Source organism: Aptenodytes patagonicus, chromosome 12 (genome assembly GCF_965638725.1).
Source record: "Aptenodytes patagonicus chromosome 12, bAptPat1.pri.cur, whole genome shotgun sequence".
Lineage (NCBI taxonomy): Eukaryota > Metazoa > Chordata > Aves > Sphenisciformes > Spheniscidae > Aptenodytes > Aptenodytes patagonicus.
The window spans coordinates 2,725,033-2,746,304 of NC_134960.1; the positions used below are offsets into that span (position 1 = coordinate 2,725,033).

The 21,272-nt window shown below is 41.8% G+C and overlaps 1 protein-coding gene across 6 annotated transcripts in view; it reads left to right on the plus strand.

The window, feature by feature from the left end:
• The window catches only part of RAPGEF6 (Rap guanine nucleotide exchange factor 6), a 137,572-nt gene that overhangs the window by 56,892 nt on the left and 59,408 nt on the right, over window positions 1-21,272 (plus strand). The window contains exon 1 of one of the 6 annotated variants that reach the window (XM_076350467.1): window positions 6,865-7,836. The exons of the other annotated variants lie outside the window; for them this stretch is intronic. Coding sequence (XP_076206582.1) covers window positions 7,783-7,836 — 54 coding nt within the window. The 5' untranslated portion in view covers window positions 6,865-7,782. Of the gene's footprint in view, window positions 1-6,864; window positions 7,837-21,272 lie in introns of those variants that run through there. 6 annotated transcript variants of the gene reach the window in all.

Here is a 21,272-nt window from a genome sequence, read left to right on the forward strand (position 1 = left end):
AGACGCTTCTTTTTAACATTATTGTTTCAGTCTTTTGAAATGACATATTGAGTGGTTTCTTGTAGAAAACCGACAGGGTAGTAGCCAGCAAGCTGGTCGCCTGCATGCGGGGAGATGGTAGCGTGCGTGGATCTGCTTTTTATTTCCTGTCTTCCATCTGGGCTGTTTCTGTTCAATATGCTGTACTGAAGCGTAGCAGCCTGGCTGTATTTTCATTTGTAGCCAACTCAACCTTTCACTTAGGTTTAGGCTTATCATGCCTTAGAGAGAAGTAGTCGTGTGAAGGGTCATTTTGTATTTTAGCCTGAAGAGTTGTTAAGTTTGAGTCGTTGGGTTGAATGTCACATAACACTGAAGGACTTCTTTAAAGGACTGCGATGATGTTGTCTTTAACTTTGTATTCAAGTTAAAATGGTTTTCTAATTTAGAGTATGGAAATTTGCATCAACTCAGTCATGTTCTTCGGAAGCCTTCTGGACCAAGTTAGGGACTGTGCAATTTTCAGTTAACATCACCATCAGAAAATGTCAGTGCATAATGCAAGCATTTGGATGCCCTGTTTTCCTTGAAAAACTTGGCATGAAAACCACTATCTGTACGAGAGAATAGCTAGAAGAATATCTTTGGTTTTGGCATAGAACTGATTGCTATCTAATGACATTTAACAGCAGTTGTAATTTTACATTTGAGATGTGGAAACTTTCTTAATGGGGATATATTTGACAGATGAAATACTTGAAATAGTTGATTAAATGAAGTCTCTGGCTAAATGGGACCATCAGTGTAGCTTAATTCCTTGTTGATACTTACTTTGTTCTTGCAAGTCAGAGTTGCTTTCTATTGCTGAGTGTTAAAGTTTTTTGTTCTTACATGATTAAGTTTTAGTTTGAGGTAACGTAGCCACAATAAACTAGATGCTTGAATTGTCTTTATGATTTTGATTTTGTTTCCTTTAAAGTTTGGTTAACAGTTGTGGTTTGTAAACTTGGAGTGTAGGTAGGGCATCTGGCCCATCCGTTGCTTTATCTGTTAAGATCAGTTTCTCAGATCGAGTGAGAATAACTGGGCTCTTGCTGCTGTTTTGCTCTCAGTGCAGGGAGGGACCCTAAACGATGCTGGGGAAAAATTTCCAAGAGCGTACTTGGCTTTCCATTTTTAAAGGCAATAAGGGCTGGATCATACCAGAAAATGAGAAAGTTTGGAAATCGCTACGCTGCAATGCTTCATCTGATGAGGGAGGGCCCACAGAGCTGCTCTAGGGTCTGCGCTGCGCTTCCCCAACACAGCAGACTTTGAGACCTGTGCATCGTGCTGTGGTCAGTCTCCTAGTAAACCCCTCGGGAGCACTTTTGCCAGTGCCAGTGCCTTACCCACCCCTTTCTCCCCCTGTTCACGCTGTGACTGAGCTCAGGCTATGCTATCTGCGCCTGGCTGGTCCCAGCCTGGGTCCAGGGACAGCTGAGATTCCTGCGTGTGCAGTTACGCCTGAGCCCAGGCAAGTCTGTCATGTAGACTCTGCACATAGAAGAGTGGCGTGGTGCCTCCAGACACGGGTCTGTTCTGGGGGAAAAAAATGTTCAGGAGATGTTACACCCGAGATGATGCTCGTGTCACACACACTCTTCAAGCTGGGTGCTCTGGCCACTAGTACATGAAAGTTGACTATTCAAAATCACCCTTGCTTAGAGAGAAGTTTTGAAATTTGGTAGGAGTCAGATCCCTTCCTGCTTTCAGGCTTCCAGTTTGGTGTTAATCCTCAAGAAAAATGACAGAAGAAATATTGGAAGTGGCATTTTAATGATTTTGAACCTCATCTGTGGAGTTAATGTATTATTCTCAAGGTCATTTAGTCAGAGGCCTTTTTCTTGTGAGAGGTGTGCTGGTACCCTATGTTCTAAATAGTCTTTATCTGCTCGTTTTAACTTGAGATGAAGTTTTTAAAAATGAGGGAAGAAAAAGTGGTATTTTGTATTGGCTTTCATACTAACTTTTTGGGGATGAAAATGAATATATACGTTGGTGGGCTTTGCAATTGCCAAACGTGAAACTCCATCTGGCTTCCCAGGTAGGTGGCACCTGGGGAAATTAGGGCCAGGTCCGTGTTAGGTTTGGGCTGTGATTTCAGTTTTGAGACTAGATCAAGGTAACGTTTTAGTGAGCAAAATTCTAAATGTGTTTGGGAAATTTTGCTGTGGGATGTTAGAGATTTCGTCCTTTCAGTATCTCTGGGTGGATTCAGTCCCACAAACTGACCCTTCTGGGGTTGGTATCCACTCCTTCTCATCACCAGGGATTTTCGGGTTGCATACCTTCCCAAACTTCCCCACCCCTTGCTGAAATGAGATGTCAGGAAGGAAGGGAGGAGCGTGATATGAATCATCTCGGTTCAAACCGTAGAAATGAACTTTTTGTTTGAGCCCGTGGCAGAGGGGCTTCCCCCTTCCCCCCGTGCTGGCGTTGTCCCTGTTTGCGATGCTGATCATGCTGCTGCCCGACTCTGCAGAGAGTGTGTGCACCAACAGCTAGAGATCTGCAGGAGAGAGCTGTAATTTATAAACGTATTTAAGAAAGTATTATAAACCATATAAATCTGCATCGCTGCAAATAGGAGATGACCTTTCTGTGCTTAACACAACAGCTGAAAAAAAGATGGTTGGGGTAGTGCGAAAGCGATGGAGAAATTGAATCCATGGTGCCTTTTTATTGTTCCTTCTGTATTGCTGGTGCTATATTTAGAAGCTTACATCACTTCAGGGATGATGACAGTCTCTGCCCTCCCTCTCCCGCTCCCTCCCGCTCTCCCTCGCTCCTTCTCTTAGGATGGATCGTGTTTTCATACTACTTATGAGTCCTACAGATCTTTCGGTAGGATTTTTCTACAGCCTGTTAGTAAGTGCTACCATGGAAAGCGATGTATGTAAGTTGCACCACGTAATGTCACCCTGAAGGGGAATGGGAGCTCACGGTGCTGCTTTCCCTGCCTCTGCTTCCTAAAAGGGTCAGGAACAGGGTGGAGAGTTGTACTATTATTTTTTTTCTTTTTTCCTTTAAGCAGGAATTCCTGAGAAGCCCTAATGAGGGTCTAACCTTGCCACGAAAGTACAATGATTCATTTAAGGTGCTAAGTTAAATGGCGGGGAGAAATCGGAGAAGCATGCCAGTGACACTGAATCGAGCAAGCTGTGCCAGTGTAGCAGGGGCTGCATCCAGCTCACGCTGCAGCTGGCTCTGCGTACTGCACCCCACGCTCCCCATCGCCTGCCTTTCCAAAAATGATTTAAAGTACTCAAATATATTGAAATAACCTCTTGATGCAGGCGCCCTTAATGCTAAAATATTTCTGCATTACGCTGCTGTGTTTGGCAATTCCTACTTGCAAAATTGTATTAAGATGAATTATTTTAGCCTGAAACATCTTTGCCTGGGTGTGTGAAATGACAGATTGCTTTCCAAGCCGCTGATCTCCTTCCCCAGCCCCCACCATGGGCTTGGAGTCAGGATGCTACTCGAGGTACTGTACTCAAAAGGGGGGGAGCAAACTAAGGTACCTGCTCATAGCTGAGCGCTGCTGCAGGGGGACGTGGCAGGGGACAGCGTGCCAGCAGTCGCCTGGCTCTGAGGACAAAAGGACAGAAGTCCGCAAGCCCAGGCCTCAGACCCAGGCCCCTCGGCTCGCTGGCACGCCGGCGGCTTCCGTCTTTTCAGCCAGTGCCATGACGGCTTTGAGATCAGCACTTGTCCTCCCCGCCAGCACTGCACAATGGGCTTTTCTTTCTCTGATTGATCCGGAAAAAGTAGTGCTGCTTGACGGGTGCCTTCTGCTGTCAGCTGCGAGTGCTCTCTGCTTTTGCAGAACTTCAATTTGTGGTGTCCTTAAATGAGAGAAGACTCTTAATCCTGCTTAACTGAACGTGCATTTAAATTATGAAAGGCCTTACTATCCTTTTAAAAACATCCCATTTTTCAGTGACTTCGTCTTGTTAGACAATTAGGACATGCAGATTTATTTAACAGTCGGGAGGATTCAGATAGTATTATGGGAAGATAAAGGGAACATGATGCATAGAAACATATAGAGTGATATTTCAAGCATGGAAAGAAATCAGTGTTAAGAAACAAAGACCACCTTTAATTCAGAGATTGTAGACCGAAGGGTTTTTTTCCTTAAGATTCTCTGAAAACTTGGACTCTGGCTTAAGATGAGACTGACGATTTACTGTTTGTGATTCTGCCCGTTGCTGCAGTTCTTCACAGGTATTTTGATCGTGATCACTGTGGAGCAGCCTTTGTATCAGATTTTTTTTTTTTTTCTTCATCTCAGAGTTGCTTTAGTTTTGAGATTTGTCATTAAACAGACAATTTAGGAAGACTTACAGCATTGTGCTGCAGGGAGCTGGGGCTGCAGAAATGCATGCATTAAAAACAAAACAAAACAAAACAACAAAACCACAACACAAACAAAACAGAAATGGGGGGGGGGGATGCCCCAAAAGCTGGGGTGTGGAACTAGGTCAGGTTTTCCCCCTGCTCAGGGCTGCGTGGGCAGGCAAGGCTGCGCAGAGCTGGCTGCAGCCCCCCGGGACCACCGCCGCCGCGCTCATTGGCGGGACGGGCAGAGGGATGATGTCATCTTCACTTAAAGGCAAAACTAGAAGGAAATAGAATTTTGTTCCCATTATTGAGCTTGTGTTTACAGTAGTTGTAAAATATGGCATCCGCGCCAAAATCTTTAGTGGATTGAATTTCATGCACAATGCAGCGGGTTTAAAATGCGGTTGGGAGATGAATATCTGCCCATTTAGCCGAGGGATGGAGTTTGTGCGCTATCGGTGTGCGTGCAGGCAGGGAGAGGTTTCCTTTAGCTGGGTGGGTTTTCTTTTCTCCTTGATATAAATTGTGATGGTGATAATTATAATACAGGTAACACCGCATAGAAGTATTTGGATGTTCATTGGTGCTGAAGGTTTATCAGTGTGGCATTATATTTGATGTTTAAGATGCTTCTGAATACAATTTTGTGCATTATTAGAAAAGATGCAATACAGTTATATGTAAGGTGAAGCTGATGTATCTAGCCTATTGTTCAGTATTGAAGGAACAGTAAAAGAAACAGCTATTTATATAGCTGGTGTAATGCATTTTAAAAATCTGAAGTAATTATCTAAAATTCTTTCAGCTTTTAAAAATCAAATAGACTTTGGACTTGCAAATTTTGCAAGTGCAGGAATGAAGTTCAGTTTTTCCTTTATGTTTAAATACAAATTAAACCCAGTAATATTTATGAAGCCTGGTTGCATCTATTATTATTTTCATTGTCTGATAGAGGTTAAGTAAATTCAGATATCAATGCCATTTATTTTTTTTCTTTTAAGACAGTTTTGGAAGGTGCTAGGGGAAGGTTTTTTCTTAGTTAAGGCACAAGTCCCGTCATAACTTGGATTATATGCCGGGAAGAATTCAACTCCTGGATGACTGCTGAAAGGAGCTCTTGGTTTGAGATGGGGTGGGGTGTCCCGTTGGTGTAACTTGGCTTCCAAAACGTAAGAATCTTCTTCCACGTGCCCCTTGGCAGAGTAGATGAAAAAGAGCTTTCTGTGGATTGCCTCAAACTGCCAGATTCAGTATTCAAGAATAAGCAAGCAAACAAAAGGGATTTTTGGCCCTCACTGCCACCAGGCCGCACTTGGAAGCTCCTCTTCTGTACGGGAGGTATGGCCATCAAGGGCTAGTTTGGTTTTGGAGAATTACCCTCGAGTCTGATGCAAACTGGGAATAATGAGATATATGGTGATGAAAATTCTTTCCGAAGAGAGGAAAACGGAAACAGTGAGTGCCCCTTCTTGCAGATGAAGTAAATGATCCAGAATACTAAATAATGGCTTTAACAGAGCCAGCACCCTCTGTCCCCCTCCCTTTCTCTTCCGTGCTTTCCTCCCTTCTTGCACGGTAGCAGAAGTCATTTGCCTTCTAGGAATTGAAAGCATCGCAGCGGTCCCAGCTCAAAGGTGTGGGATCTTGTAGGTGCTTCTCAGAGCAGCTCTCCAGCAGGCTGGGCTGCCATCCAAGATACTAAAGCGGCTTGCAAATATTTCAGTTTTTAGTTGCAAAAAGAAATTATAAAACTAAATTGACTACTGCAGAATTAAGGCAATTTTGGTTATAAACAGAATTGGTCTTGACTGGGGGGGGGGTTGGGAACACCCACCAAAACTTTTAACGTGGTTTCAAAACCATTAAAATTATGAGAATTATAAACGTCACCTTTCAATAAGAAACTTACTTCTCATTCTAGACAGAAATCTCCTAAGGAGTATATAGGATGAGGGAAAAATGTTGAGGCTCTTGTGTGACATACATACATAAAAGCAGAAATTATTTTATTGTGAACTGATTATGGGTGTATCTGTGCGTGCATGCGTGTGAACATCTGCAGATAGCTATTTTATTTATTTCTAAATTTGGATGCAAAGATGAGAAATAATCCACCTAAATGCTGTTGCAAGTGTTAAAAGATACATGAGATTCATTTAAAAAAAAAAAGATTTAGGAAAAGAAAAGTACTCAGTTACAGTATATGCATTAATAGATCATAAAATGATATAAAATATAATGTGGAGCAGGGGTGTTTTGCTGAGCAGTTGTTGTACCGATATGTGTGTTTATATTAGGTCAATAAAGATGCTCTGTTGGCTGCATCTGCAGATACAGTAGCCAATTGATCTAATGCAGTTTCTAAAGGCTTTCTATACAGGTGATGTCATCCTTTTAGCTCGGTTCCCCTCCCACTCTCTTTCCTCCTTATTAGATATTTCATCTTGCTGCGGAGCATCCAATCGATGGGAGCTTCTCCTGAGGGAGCTGCTGAGAAGCAAGCAAAGATAGTAGGAATTAGGACTCCAGCAGTCAGTCTTGCTGTAGCCATGGACGTACTGTTTTGTTGTGCGTTACAGAAATGTTTTAATTGGAAAAGCTAGGCGTGGATTAACCGTGGTATCCGACGGATGCATTAGAATACTAAGCAACACTGCAGAGTTGTAAACTGCATTAAAAAAAGGAGGAGGGGGGGCAAAAGAGAAAAGGGTTTGTATTGCAGAGGCTTTTAATACATTCCACAGTGCAAACCTGTTAGAGCATATATCCTGGAGCTACAATCCGGACACTAATTCGATTTTTGCAGTTATGATGGACAAGAGTATAAAGAAGAAACTTTAATATCCAGGGTGTGGAATTCCTGAATCGCCTAAGATGCTGAAGAACCTTTGCAAAATTTCATCTACAATATGAATGTGAAGTTTCCGAAAAGTGGACCCGAAGATAAGCCACTCGTAAATGCATTTTAGTGAAGAGAAAAAAGGAATTTGAAGAATTCATATCTCACCTTTTAATGTATTGTTGCTTTAACCTGCAGTTCTAATCCATTTCAGAATTAACTCAATTTTAGCAGCACTTTTTGGGTACATGCCTCTTGCCTGGGGGAGCGAATGGATATTTGTATTTGAAAAGCGAGGAAACATTTTGATTTGAATTTATGTGCTTGTTAAAACTGGAACGTTTTTATAGGAATTGCTGCTGCTGCTAACTCACTGCAATACTGAAAACTACTCAGATATAGTGGAAGCTGTAATCACATTCAGTGTGAAATTCAAGCCTGAGAAGTTGCATACATGTACATTTGCTGCTTTGGTTTATGATTTTTAAAGAGAATCCAGAAGGGATTTTATTCCATATTTTAGTTCTGTGGCTTTTATTTGAGAAAGGAAACTTTTTTCCCCAGCCCAAGAAATGGCTTTTCTTGTTCGATGTTATGCCAACTGCCTGCAACCGTGGGCCTCCAAAGTAAGTAAGATTTTGTCTGTGCTGCGTTTCTCTGACATGTATTGACAGCCGTGGTGCTATTTGAATGTTCACTTCTCAAACCCTGAGTGCTGCTGGGATGAGATACTGAACTCCTGGCTGTGCATGGACTGTTCTTGTGGAATCATTTCTAAACGGGAAGCGGGGGGACCTTGAAATCTTAGAATTTATTTTATAGATGAATAGCTTACAAATTAACAGGAGGTGTAAAAAATGCCATTTGCTTAGGAAACGTGTATAGCTTGCTTTTTAGCCTATTAATATATGAAGCAAGTATTATTGAAGTGTAACATTTTTATGACTGCTTGCATATATTGCTAACTTGAAAATACTGGTATACAAACCCACTGATGCTCTAATTTTCAAGCTGTATGAAGCTGTACTGCTTGTTTCCTTTGTGCAGCATTGTGGAATTGGTTAATTATTTAGCCGAACTATGTAATTACAATTAGCTTTAAAGGACACAAATTATTTTGTGCGTCTAAAGATGCAGTATTTTTGTGAAACTGGGGAGGGAAGGGTGTTTCTTTTAAAGGGGGTAATAAAATCTAGAACATTCGAGCAAACCCACCTATTGAGATAAAAGCCTTTAAAGAAATTAAAAAATATACTATTTGTCAGACTCTTACTATTTGGTATGCTTGTTCAGAAAATCAGCCGAGTTGCTGGTATTTTATTAATGCTACTGCCAAGAAGCAGTTACCCAAGACACGGGAATTGCCTTATAGACCTGAGGCCAGGCATATATTCATAATTTATTACAATTTTGTATTAATACTGCAGCTCATACAGGCTAGAATAAAGATTGTGCAACTTTCTTGCATGTGAAAGCTGTCAGGGTTTGAAGGCAGTGGGCAAAATCCTTGTGCTCTTGACATCATGAGATACAGCATTGACTTTGGAGCAAGAAATGTGCTCTTGACTTCGGTCCCAAAAAGTTTAGAGTCTCAGTGACATGACGGTGTGGAGAGAGGCACAAGGGAGAACCGCAGCTGGGTGTGTGGAATCCCTGTGCAGAATGGTTTTCCTTGTTTGGTTTTTATGTCTGATAAAATGTAAACAGAAGCTCACTGTGTATGGGGGCGAAAATGCTGGGCTTCAGGGTTTCCGTATGCAGTTGCCAAAATCAACGTGTAAATACGTGGGCGTACGGGTGGCCGAATTTTGGCTGTTTCACGTGTGCTGAGTCCACCCTGTCACTGCCTTGAAGGGTAGATGGGCTCCGTGTGCTCAACCAGGTAATTGCGGCTCCTCACCTTAGAGTTCCTGCTGGCAAATACTGGCCTGTTTGTGTCGTCACCCGTGTTTCAAGTATACGGGTCGACTCTTTCGCCGCCTTCCCTTCCTGCTCGCTAGACATTAAATATGAAAGGATGAGTTTACTTAAGCTCGGCTTACCTGGTACCACCTGTACCACCAAGGTGGTGGTACCCTTAGGAGGTCTGAACGTGTAATATTGCTTAAAAAATGGGAATGCTTAGTCATGTTGGTACTTCAGCCGAGATTGCTCTTTCCCTAGAGTTTGGGCCAAAGTGAGAAACCACAAAAAAGAAACCCTGTGCTCAAATAGGGGGTTTTGGGGGGAAATTAAAAAAAAAAAAATAAAAAAAAAAAAAATCATTGTAGAGGCTCTTGGCTCCCTGTGTCAGCTCTGTGGATGATACCCAGTGGATTGCTGCCATACCAGTCAAGCCATTTATTCACTCATTTACTATTCATAAATGAAATAGTGTAAAATGTTAGGGGGGGAGGTTTGTTTTTTCTTTTTTTTTTTTTTTTTTTTTTTAAATGGCTGATGCAAACCTATTAACTGGTTTTGCATTCCAATCCATGGATAAAAGTTTTTTATCTTTAAAACTACAAAAGAAAAAGCACCTGTAGCCCCAGTCTGCAAAACCCCACAAAGCCCCCCAGAGCCTCCTGCAAACCCCCCCAAACTTCTAAACTGATCACACGCAGTGATTGTCTGAATTATATCTGAGTTCATTCCATTTTGTTTTTATCTGAGCTTTGTACCACAAATCTGTTTCTGACACGTGTTTTATAACACATATTATAGCAAAATAACTGACGTCAGAATTTATAAACTTGCATGTTTAAACTTTTAACTTGAAAATGTCAAGTATTTTATGATACTGTTTTGAAACTAGAACCGTTTCTTGCCATAGAGCAGTGTACATCTGATTTCTCATTTGCTTTCTCAGTGATTAAATTAAAAATTTCTTAGGTTTATGTGGATATCTGTCCCAGAATTTTTTTAATGAGTTGCTTTTAAACTGGTATAGGACAACAGTCTGAAAATGGGCTGTTGACTCAGTTGTAATTATAGCTGTTCTGAACTTGACAGTGTAATGATACATCTACTTAATCAGAGCAAAATGAAGTCATATTTCATATGACTAATCAGAAAGGTAAGCTTTCGTGAAGGTATGTAAAGGAGAATACTTCTGAAGATTAACCTTACTTCACCTAAGGAGGTTAACGTGTCTGGCTGTGGAGCGACCCGCAGGAGAAGCCAGCTTTAGGAGCTCCGTCGCCTCCTGGAAGGTATTCTCTGAGTGTAAGGGGTGTCCGCACCGGTTTGCATTGCACACACTGGTTAGCGTCGCACGCACCCCTCATCTCCCAGAAACTCTGTTGCTTTTGGCTTCCGAAAGTAAAAGGGACGGGATAGACATCTGTAAAGTAATCGATGCAATCTATTTTCCTGAGTAAAGAGCTGCTGAAAGGAGGATAAACTGCGAGAGAGAACTCCTGTGTGAGTTCTGTGAATTCGTTGTGAATTTCTGCAGTGCACCTGAGGATGAGCTGTACGAGCCTTTCCGCCCTTCCATGCAGGCTCTTGTAGAGGTCAACAGTATTTCTCAAGACTATGCTGATACTTGGAAGTGTGTCCAAGAGAGATCACTATCTCCTTTGCAGGAAGATGATAGTTGTTCCTCTGTCAGTTGTGTCTGGAGGTATCAGTACAGGGGCAGAATCCCGCATCGGAAGCACATCGTAAGAAATGGTCTCTGCCCTGGGGACCGTATGCTTTCTGGAATGATACGCGGTAGAAGATGAGATAAATAGATGCAGGCATCCTTAAGCAAACACGGTGAGTATGATAAGCAGCGAGGAATGTGGAAAACAGTGGTGAAAGCAGCGCCAGCTGTCAAGCCACTGCCACTCTGGAGGAAGATGAAGGAGGGTAGAGGACTTTGCATCGGTCTCATGGAGGTCTGTTTCCACAGACGACGTATTTGCGAGGACAAGAAGCATTCAGCTTAAACTAATCTAAATTCCTCTGGTACTAATGCAATTATCTTAAAGCAAAAAAATGAAATATTTCAAATGTATCTCAGCAAGATTCTGATCATAACTTTCTTGGTGTCTGTTAAATTGTCTGTAATGCACTTTGGTGCATTAGACTCTTAAACACAGATGCATTATGAAGTCACTATGAAAGAGAGCTCTAAACTTAACGATTTAGATGTATACGATTCTCCTGTAATAGAAATTTTATGCACATCCTAACAATTTCCCAAGCCTAGGATGCATACGCAGTTACCCCATTTGTGTAGCAGGAGGGTCTGATGGGGAAAATACGGAATGATTGGATAATGTATCTATAGAGGATATTTAAAAAGGGATGCTTTTTGAGATAATGTGATTTTTATAGAAAATAAGGGGTTTTGAATTAACATCTAAGCTTCTAAAATGTTTGTTTGTGAAGGAAAACAGTTTCATTTAAGATCCCAGGTGCATGTTAAACTTCTCTTACGACAGTAGACATAACTTATCTTCTCTAGGCTTCTGTGGTGTTCTTATCTTTCTGCTGTTTGGATAAAAATCTAATAATGCTAAGCATAATAATAAGATAGATCTGCTTTGTAAAAGTTTGTGTTTGGGTTAGAACAGAAGACTTGGAGTCATTTTTCAGTCCCATTCCTATTTCTGCTGTCGTCTCACAGGGCCATGGTGCAAGTTTTAGTTATCTGTAACCAAGATCAGCGTAACACCATCTTCTCATTCCAAGGGGCATCAGTTTGATCTCCAGGATCTTGAGTTGAAACCTTCATGCAGTTAAAGATTATTTTCAGCTCCTCAGAAGAAAACCAGACCTTGGATAGTGTGTCCTTGATTTGATTCGATGTCATCCTTGTCTTTGCTAATGCACTTATATGGAACATAGCCCTGGTAGTATGGATTTTGAATGTTTTCAGTGCAAATAGAGTAACTGATCCTTCGCTTTCTTTTTTCAGTCAATTTTGACAGCGTCTTTCTCTCCCTCTTGGCCTTGCCTCTCCCTCCAATCTTTCTCTGTCCATGCCTGTAGCTTCCAGCCCAACCTTCTGCGGTGTGGAGCACCCCATCGTTGCTCAGAGCGGGACCTGCGGGTGCTCGTCACCTGAGTGTGCGAGTTTGTGTGCAGGCACAGGCGACGGGTGATTGCCCTGCGAGCTCCTCTCTTCTGGTTCCCGATGGTTCTCTTCCCCTCTACGAACTTTGGTTTGTATGGTTTAGCTCTCTTTTGAGTTTCTGGAATTTCAGTCAGCTCCTCAGAGTATTTATGGTCTCTCCTGCTCCATATTTTCTGATTTTTTTCCCCTCCATCCCCTGCAACAGGAGGATTGCCTTGTTTCTCCATCTTAATTGATTTGTAGGAGCACAGCCTCTTGGTTACTCAATACTCTGATCCCCAAGTGCTTGGAGAGTGAGTGCTTGGACTGACGAATGACAGTCTTCCTTACACTTAGTTAAAAGTTTAGCTCTTTTTTTTTTTTTTATAACAACTTACAGGATACTTTCTGTAAAACTTTTTAAATGCACTTTTTGCTTGATAATTTATTAAGACAAAAATGGTTTAATATGAGCTGTGTGGCCATTTACTCTAGAAAGCTTGGATTTTCTTATGCTCCAGTATATAATATGTTAAAGTTAAATGCAAGTACACATCGTACTACTTTCCAACAGAAAAAACCCTTTCCTGAAGCTTTGTTTTTATCGGAAATTGGCTTGTAATATGCAAATAAACACCTATCTGTTCATTTATTTCCTCCTAGACTTTGTTTGTTTTAAACCTGCTTTGTTACAATTCTGCTTACAGCTACAGCCTAGTTCGGGACCACCCTGTTTTGCTCCTCTCACTTCCACGAATGCATTTCTGTATGAATACAGAAAGAAAATGTAGATGGAAGATTGGTGCTCCTTTGTTGGTTTTTTTTTTTTTCATATACAGGATCTAAGTGAGGGCCTCATTACGCAGCTCTTAGCTCAGAGGTAATATGTTGCCGAGCGTTGCTTGCAGCATCGGTGTGCTCACGCTGTGCTGCATGCACCCTCGTAGCCCTGCTAGGTGCGTCCCCGGAGCTGATTGTCACTTGCATGTCATTACAGTGAAGTGAGGTTGTAGCAGCCTGAGGATGTGTGAAGAGGGACCATCATCACCACGGTATTTTACCAATCAGTGTATATAAGAGTTTATAAATTATTCAGCTGAGATGAAACTCGATGTAGACTTGGAATTTCACGTGCCCTGCAGTATTGTCTCAGGATGAGAGCTCCCCAAACGTCGGGCTGCTGTCACCTGCCGGAGTTTTAATGACTTGTGAAACTTCAGCTCCTTACAGAACTCATAGCATCACTAGCCGCTGTCACAGTTTTTCTACTGTAATTATTTAGACAAGGCTCTTTTTAGTCTTGTAATGTATTAGTTTTCAGTGGCAAGAAGAAACAGTAAATTTTGAACTCTGGCACTGAAAAGAAGTCTTTTTGAACATTCCTGTTACATTTTCTTAATAACAAAACACAATTCTTGACATTTTAAAAATGTTATGCTGTGAATAGGCCAGAAAAGAGTTGATCTGTATTAATTGATTGTTGTAAAAAATGCAACTTATGTTTACATGTCGGATATTCCCACTATTATGGAGCTCTCATCAATGCCAGTACATTTTTTCACAGGTGAATTTTCACAGTTGAAGTCCCCGCTTCTTCTCCAAAGCAGAGATATTTGCGTGTCAGATGCTTAGCATTATCATGAGTTAAGGCATAGCAGTAATCTATAATTTAGACATATGAAAACCAAATTAAAATTGCATTATATGTGTGGTTTAAGGCAACACCAGAATTTAGTTTGAAATTCTGTCCTCATGTCACCTTATTGTAACTAAGGAAACATAATACTTTAGAGGATTTTATCTTCTGTGCACTGTAGGAGCCATGAAGACCAAGAAGCTCTTGGCTGCCGGAGGCATAGAACAGCCTCTAGGGATTTTTAGTTCTTTTAGATGTTTCTTTGTTGTTTGTTTTGTTTTGTTTGTTTTTTTTTTTTTTGTAAGCCTGGAGTTACTTAAGGAATGCTACAAGGACAGTTTTCAGGGCACTGCAAGGCTGTCGTGAATGGTATCAACTTGGTCCTTATTTCTTTGAGATTCATGTCTGTAGTACTAACTGGAGTAAGTATGTACTGTAGCTAATTAATTGAAACAAGTTTTGAAATAAATACTGTCAGCAAGCCCATCTTTTGTATGTTTTAAAAAGGCAAATAATCTGAAGTTTGTATAGTTGGATAGGCACCATTTTTATTTGCATCATGTTACTGAAGGTTACAGGATTTTATCTGAACCTGTTGGGAAAATACTTGATCCATCAGTTGGCTTTAAAAACAAAACAAAGGACATCATTGCTACTCTTTAAAAATCTGAAGAAATCTTCTTCTGTGCCACTGGTGGAACATCTGTGGTCTTTAAGGAGGAAATGTTTTTGTTTGCATTAAGTTAGTTGAGGTCTGATGTCAGCATAGGTAATTCGGCTGGGCTCATTTTACCCTCTCTGTGGATACCTAAGTGGCCTCTTTGTGTATCTCAGAGGAGCAACTTTCTCCTCTCCCATTAACACAGCTCTAAGTGTATTTTAAACATTTTTAAACTGGAGCAGAATTGTAGCTCATATGTAAAAGGTGAACATAAACCAGAGTTAATTTATATAAATCCTTGGGAAAAAGGCTAATGAAAATTCTGCAAAATAACTTCAGGGAACTCCAGTTGGTTTTGGTGGTTTCTCATTATTTTACTGGCAGGATGAGATGATTAAAATAATGATGCCAAGAAAAAAAGTCTGAGGGGGTTCCCCCCCCCGCCTCCCTTAGATGGAATGAATGGGATGGATGAGAGCAAAAAGGTGGGATACAGAAAGGTTTGCTTGGTGAAAGACTGGCTGCATATCAGTGGGCTGTCATCGCTGCTCTTGTTTCAGTAGGTTGTAGAAAGAAAAAATAGAACTAATGAAAGAAACTCGTTGTCTTGTGAAAATGAACAAACATGATGGAATCGCAGGCACGTAGTGAGACCATCAAAACAACTGGCAAATAAGGTGCTAGAATGCAGAGTTTGCTCAAGTTGGAGGCAAAGTGAAACAGCACTGACTGTAAAGCTGGCAAGGGGTCTGGCAGGGGAACTACTGAAGTACCCGTGCTAAACAGAAATGCAAAGTAGTGCTGTTGTGCTGAGCAGAGTTGGTCAGCTGCTTCTTGACAGTTGATGCAGATCGAAGAAAGTTAAACGCCGATTTGGAGGAATTTTTTTTTCTACATAGAACCTTTTTAACATGGTAGAGTCTTTGAGTTAGAGTATTTAAAATAATTGGGTATGGATTGCAACAGCTGTAATGCCCAAGGAAGGAAAGGTGCCTGGAAGCAGAGCCGGCGCTGTCCTGCGCGGCTTGGGCATGCTGCCTGGGATGTGCTCCAAAAGGCCAGGACCGCTAATGGTTTAATGCATTAGAGCGCCTGCCAGCGTCTGGAGTTAAGGTGCTTTTGAATGAGCCGTGTAGGAAACCCATCCCACCCTCTAGCTCCTCAGGCAAAGCTTTCCTCTGCGGTGGTAGGGGTTTGGTTTATAGGAAATGATGGAAGTATTGGAGGTGTGCGCGGGATTGCAAAGTAAAGAGGAAAGCTTGCAGCAGGGCTGCCAAAAAATGAGGGGATTGGAAGACTGGAAGTGCAAATGGGAATTAAAAGGAGGAAATTTGGGCAGAACTATTTCATTCTAATATTAACTATATGAAAGGTGTTGAATCAAGGGCATCAAAGAGAAAATGGCGTATGAAGGGAATGGAAGGATATAGTCACTGAAAAGGAGAGGTGGGAGCTGACAGAGGATTCAGAGGACTGTGGTCCCGTTCAGCTCTTTGATCAAGTGGTCTTTTTACTTTGGCAATTTTGTTTAGTTTTATTTTTAAAACTGAAGGCAAATGTGCTTTTTTTTTAACTGGCTGTTTGTAACAGTCTAGACTTTCTGTATCATCTGAGAAAGGAAAATTGCTACCCTTAAACCACTTGGGTGCAATGGAGGCTGAGCGGGAGCGTTTCCTAAAGCTCAGAGGTTACCAAGTGTAATCAGTTAACGCTCCAAGGGGGTGTTAATGGGTTCCAGCTTAAAACAGTGAAAACCTCAAGCAATAAACAAAATAATAAATATATGTTCCTTAAAATTGGGATTGTTAGGCTTGGAGAGTGAGAGCTGTTTTTTTTGTAGTGGTGGACTGGGCAGTTGGTGTAGCAGTGCATGGTGGTTTTTACGGTGACACAGCAGACGTACCGACAGTGCACCGGCACTGCGGGGCTGCGCCGTGCTTGTCCTGGGGCGTTTCATGGAAATAAACCCTGTGTTGTTTCTGAATATTACTCTTGCTGGCAACATTTCAGGGAACTTCAGAAAAGCAAATAAGGTATAAGGTTACTGACAATCTGTAAAACCAAGGACAGAAAATTTGCTTACACAGTCTATAAAAGGACAGACTGTTCCCTCGGAGGCTGATGCTTCTACTGTGTCCAGACTAGATCGATCGGTTGTAAACATCCATACAGGGACCTAGGAAAAGCAGTGAAAAACTTTGCTATCAAGGAGTATCAAATAAAGAACGAGGCAAAACTTTTGCTGCCTTATTGCCCATTTTATTTCCATTAATTTGAATTTGTAACGGACACTATACACCAGGAGAATTATGCAGACTGTGCTTCCTTTAGTAATTTGGTTGCTGATAAAGGAGTCCTTTGGTCAGTGCCCTCATGGCAGGATGTTTCTGAATATGTTTACTAAACATGCCATTTACCGCAGGCTGAAACACAATGGTTAAGCTTCTTTGACATGTAGAAAAAGATAATTCATAGGTCTTGTGTCCATCTGTCAAGACTATTTTGCAAGTTCGTGTTGTCTGTGCCTTTTCAGGATGTGTTTTTTCAGCTATCCAAACTGCACCAGGAAACACTGATACTTGTTTTCAAAACTTGTGGCACAGAGGCACAGATGTGGCTTTTCCATCAGGGGAAAGATACCAGCAAATCCAAAAGTAAGTCGCATAGGAAATACAGCATGAAGAGCATGGTCCCTGTGCTGAAAGAGGTTCTTCTGATTCCTTTCCCTGGAAAGAATGGGGAAAAGAAAGACTGAAGTCTCAGTTTAGCCCTCCTACGACATAACTTCAATTATGACTTCTGCAGTTGCCTTTCTCTCTGTATAAACTCTGCAATAACTTTTCAATAGCCTTAATTTCTAGCAAAACCTTCCTGGGAGCACATAAAGGAAAGTTGTCCTCAGGCTAACAATCATTTTTAGTGTGCTTCTCAAAAGAGTTGATTGGTGGTTATCACATAATTTGCTCTGTCGTACACGGCATGTGCAATCTTAAAAATCTGTTATACCAAAATTAGCTTTTAATTTAATTCCCAAGTATTCTGTGTGACTTCACTGCTGAGAGTAAATGGTGTTTACGTAGGAAGTAAATGTCACTGCAGACGCACTCTGCTTGGGACTGTAGAAATGGTCTGTTAGCGTGTGAAATACACCACGTATCAGTGTTTTTACTCCAATTAATTTCAATTACAGACATAAGACTTGGAGAAAGTTGGCAAATCACTTCTTGGCTAGCATGTGTTGCCATAGGTATAGATAGAAATACTACTGCAAAGCTAAATTAATTTAGAAAATGAGTGTTAGTTGGGAAATCTCTGTTCAGACACGTGTCCCAGTAGCATGGCATTTTTTGTTTTCTTGCCTGCACCTTTGGTTATCAGACACCTCAAACTGGATGTCTTGAAAATGAGATACTTTCAAATGAGATCAAATGAAAATGCAGTTCAGTCTACTGCACTGCATAGCTTGAAAATTATGTGTAAAAGATCAGCGTAGTCATAATTGTTGCAAAATGTCTTGTGGCTATGGAGGAAAAGTAGTGCCCCATTGTAAATTTGGGGTGGTTTTGGTGATGAAAGTGTAGTGAAGTAATAAAACTGAAGAATGTTAACCTTCCTGTTGTCCCAGAGGAAATGAGCCGGACGTTGGCTGGTTGGTTCACTTCTGATACTCATCGGATGCAGAAAATGCTAAATAACCCATGAGATTATGGTAATTGTGCAGCAGTGTCAGTTGTCAGTGTTGGCACCAACGTGGTCCTTTTTGGAAAGGGAGCCTAGATGAGAATATCTAGCACCCTGTCCAATCACACCTTGAAAACTTCCAGTGATGGGGACTCTACCATGTCCCTGGGGAGGTTGTTCCAGTGGCTGATTGTTCTCACAGTAAAAAAAAAAAAAAATAAATTTCTTTCTTATATCAAGATGAACCCTCTCCTGGTGAAACTTGCACCCGTTGCCCCTTCTCTTCTCCATGTGGCTGCTTGTGAAGAAAGAGCCTCTATCCTTTTTGTAGCTGCCCTTTAAGTACTAGAATACTGTGATGAGGTCCTCCTGCGCCTTCTCTTATCCAGGGAGAAGAGACCTAACTCCTTCAGTCTTCCTTCATGGGGGAGGTTCTCCAGCCCTTTGATCATCTTTGTGGCCCTCCTTTGGACCCTCTTCAGTCTGTCTGCCTCCGTTTTGAATTGTAGGGACCAGAGCTGGACACAGTACTCCAGCTGTAGCCTGATAAGCGCTGAGTAGAATAGGATGATCATGTCTCTATCTCTACAAGTAAGTAGAGATAGAGATGTGGATGCAGCCCAAGGTCTGATTTGCCTTCATTGCTGCAGCGGCACACTCACTCCTATTCGGTTTATTGTCCGCCAGGACCCCCAGGTCCCTTTTGGCAAGGCTGCTCCTCAGTGACACAGATCCCAGCCTGTACTGGGCTCTTTGGTTATGTCACCCCAGGTGCAGGACCTTGCACTCGGCTTTGTTAAACTTCATCCAGTTCTTGCTATAGGAAACTGTTGAAAACCTTTCTGGGAGAAACCATCACGTCATTGCTCTGCCCTTGTCATCAAACTAGATTTAGCAAGTTGGTAATTCTATATTAAACCAAGATGTCCCGATTGCCTGTTTAAAAAAAAATAATCAAATCATGTACTTTTTGCAAGTATATCTTGTTAAAAAGTGGAAAGATAGGGCTGGGCTCCGGGGAGCGGTTCAGCCCACCAAACCTGCTGCTTTCAGGTATAATCCTGAGTTACTGCTGTCAGCTTACCGCGTACTGTTCCTTAATTCTTTTCTCATTCAGACTCTTTACAATAAATAAAATAACTTATTGAAAGTTATATAACAAAACATTGCATGTTTTGAATGGTTAATTAACAAATCAATAATTTTGGAATACTGGATGTATAGTTTTTCTTTATTTGACAAATTTACTGGCTGTTAGAGTATAAATTGCTCGTGACTGAATTTTATAGCTTTTTTTGCTGTATTACTTGGTTCTCACCAATTCTTTGGTGGTTCTTTCATCTTTAGCCATTTTTAGCTGATAATTTTAGCTAACCAAAGAATGTCTCTACTGGTTCAGATCAAGGGTCCGTGTGGCCCATACGTGTCCCCTGGTGTCATGCAGAGCACTGTTGAGCAGTTTCCCCTGGGACACCTTAGGGTAGTGGTGGATGCTGTAGGGTCTGTGTCCTCTTCTGGTTCCTCCCTCCTCATTTTGATTCTCTGTCTCCCCCACACAACCTCCCTGGGTTTCATCCATTACCCCTGTCAGCCACTGATTTCTCCGCATTCTTCCCAAGGACCATCCTTTTTTCCAAGGATGCCCAAGGACGAATGGGAGCAGAGAGTCTTCTCTTCCACACTTCGTTGCTTTTACAGCGTCCCATTGCTGCATTTTTATGTCCCTCTGCTTTGTCCAGCCGTTCAGAGCAGCAGTGCTGCTCCCAGCTCTGCCGCTCCGGCTTTGCCTCTCCATTCAAACCTATAAATCAATCTCTCGATACAATTTCTCTTCTACAACATGTGCAAGACTTGAGCGTTCTTTCTGTCCGCATAGGACAAAAAGCACTTGTGTATACTGCTCTTTGTGTGGTTGTTTTTTTTTTTTTCTTTTTAACGTGAGAGTTTCTGCATTGTATTGTGTAATAGGAGAAAGCATAGGTTTGGGGCTTGTGGAGGGTTTTGGGGTTTCTCTGGTTTACTTGTGGTTTTTGGATTTTTTGGGGGTTTCTCTAGTTTAGCAGCAGGAGTGCTGGATGGCTGCACGCATGGAATTGAGAGCAAAAGCCAGGCTCCTGGTGGATCTCGTGGAGTCTTCACCTCGTGGGTGTTTTCAAGGTTGCTGTGGGTAGAGTTTAGTATTTTGTGCATGTCACTCCTATTAACTGTTACTCAGAACCAGCTTTTACACTCTCACGTCCTCTGTTCTCCCCTGCCCTCTCCCCAGTGTTGCCGCTTCGTGAGCCGGCCTCGGCTGCGTCCCAGCGAGCGGGACGGCATGAACCCTGTGTACCACCTTCAGAAATCTCATATGTTTAACAAAAAGCAGTGCAGGCTGCTGTCACTTCTGGGTTTGCGTGGCAAGACAGACTGACGCTACCATTAGGACGAGCTTCTGAAGGATTTAGTGTTTTTTCTTTCCTTTTTTCCTATTGCAATTTGCAATATCTCTTTAAAAATTCCCTTGTTGATTCAGGTTTTTGCGGTGTAATCACCAACTGTATTTTCCTGACTCTGTGGGAGGGCAGAGCTGTAGGTGGCTGTGCAGACCGTAACTTCTATTTTCTTAACTTCCTTTCACGTACAGCTCTGAACCGCAGTATGGCGTTTCAGCGGGGGGTTGGTGCTAAATATCCCTTTGTTGGGAAAGGTCAGTCACAAGGATGTGCTGGCACCGATGTAGGGACTGGCTGTGCCAGCATGTCCGACGCACTCCTATTTGAATTCCAGATTATCCCTTCTTGTGAAAAAAGGTAATTGTTACGGCTTAAAGTGGCAAGTAAGTAGTCTATTTCTGTATTGAGTGCTTATCAGAATTTCATGGATGTTTTGGGGTTTTCCTATCTGTCGCTGCTGGGGCACACAACTAGCCAGAAGATAACGCAGGTATATATGTGTGCATGTGAAAGCCTCTAACTTGGACATAGGTGAACGTTGCTATTTTGAATTCCTTTCCCTAACACATAATTTTTCAAGATATTGATGCCATTGTAACAACAGTTTCTAAGTTTCTCCCACA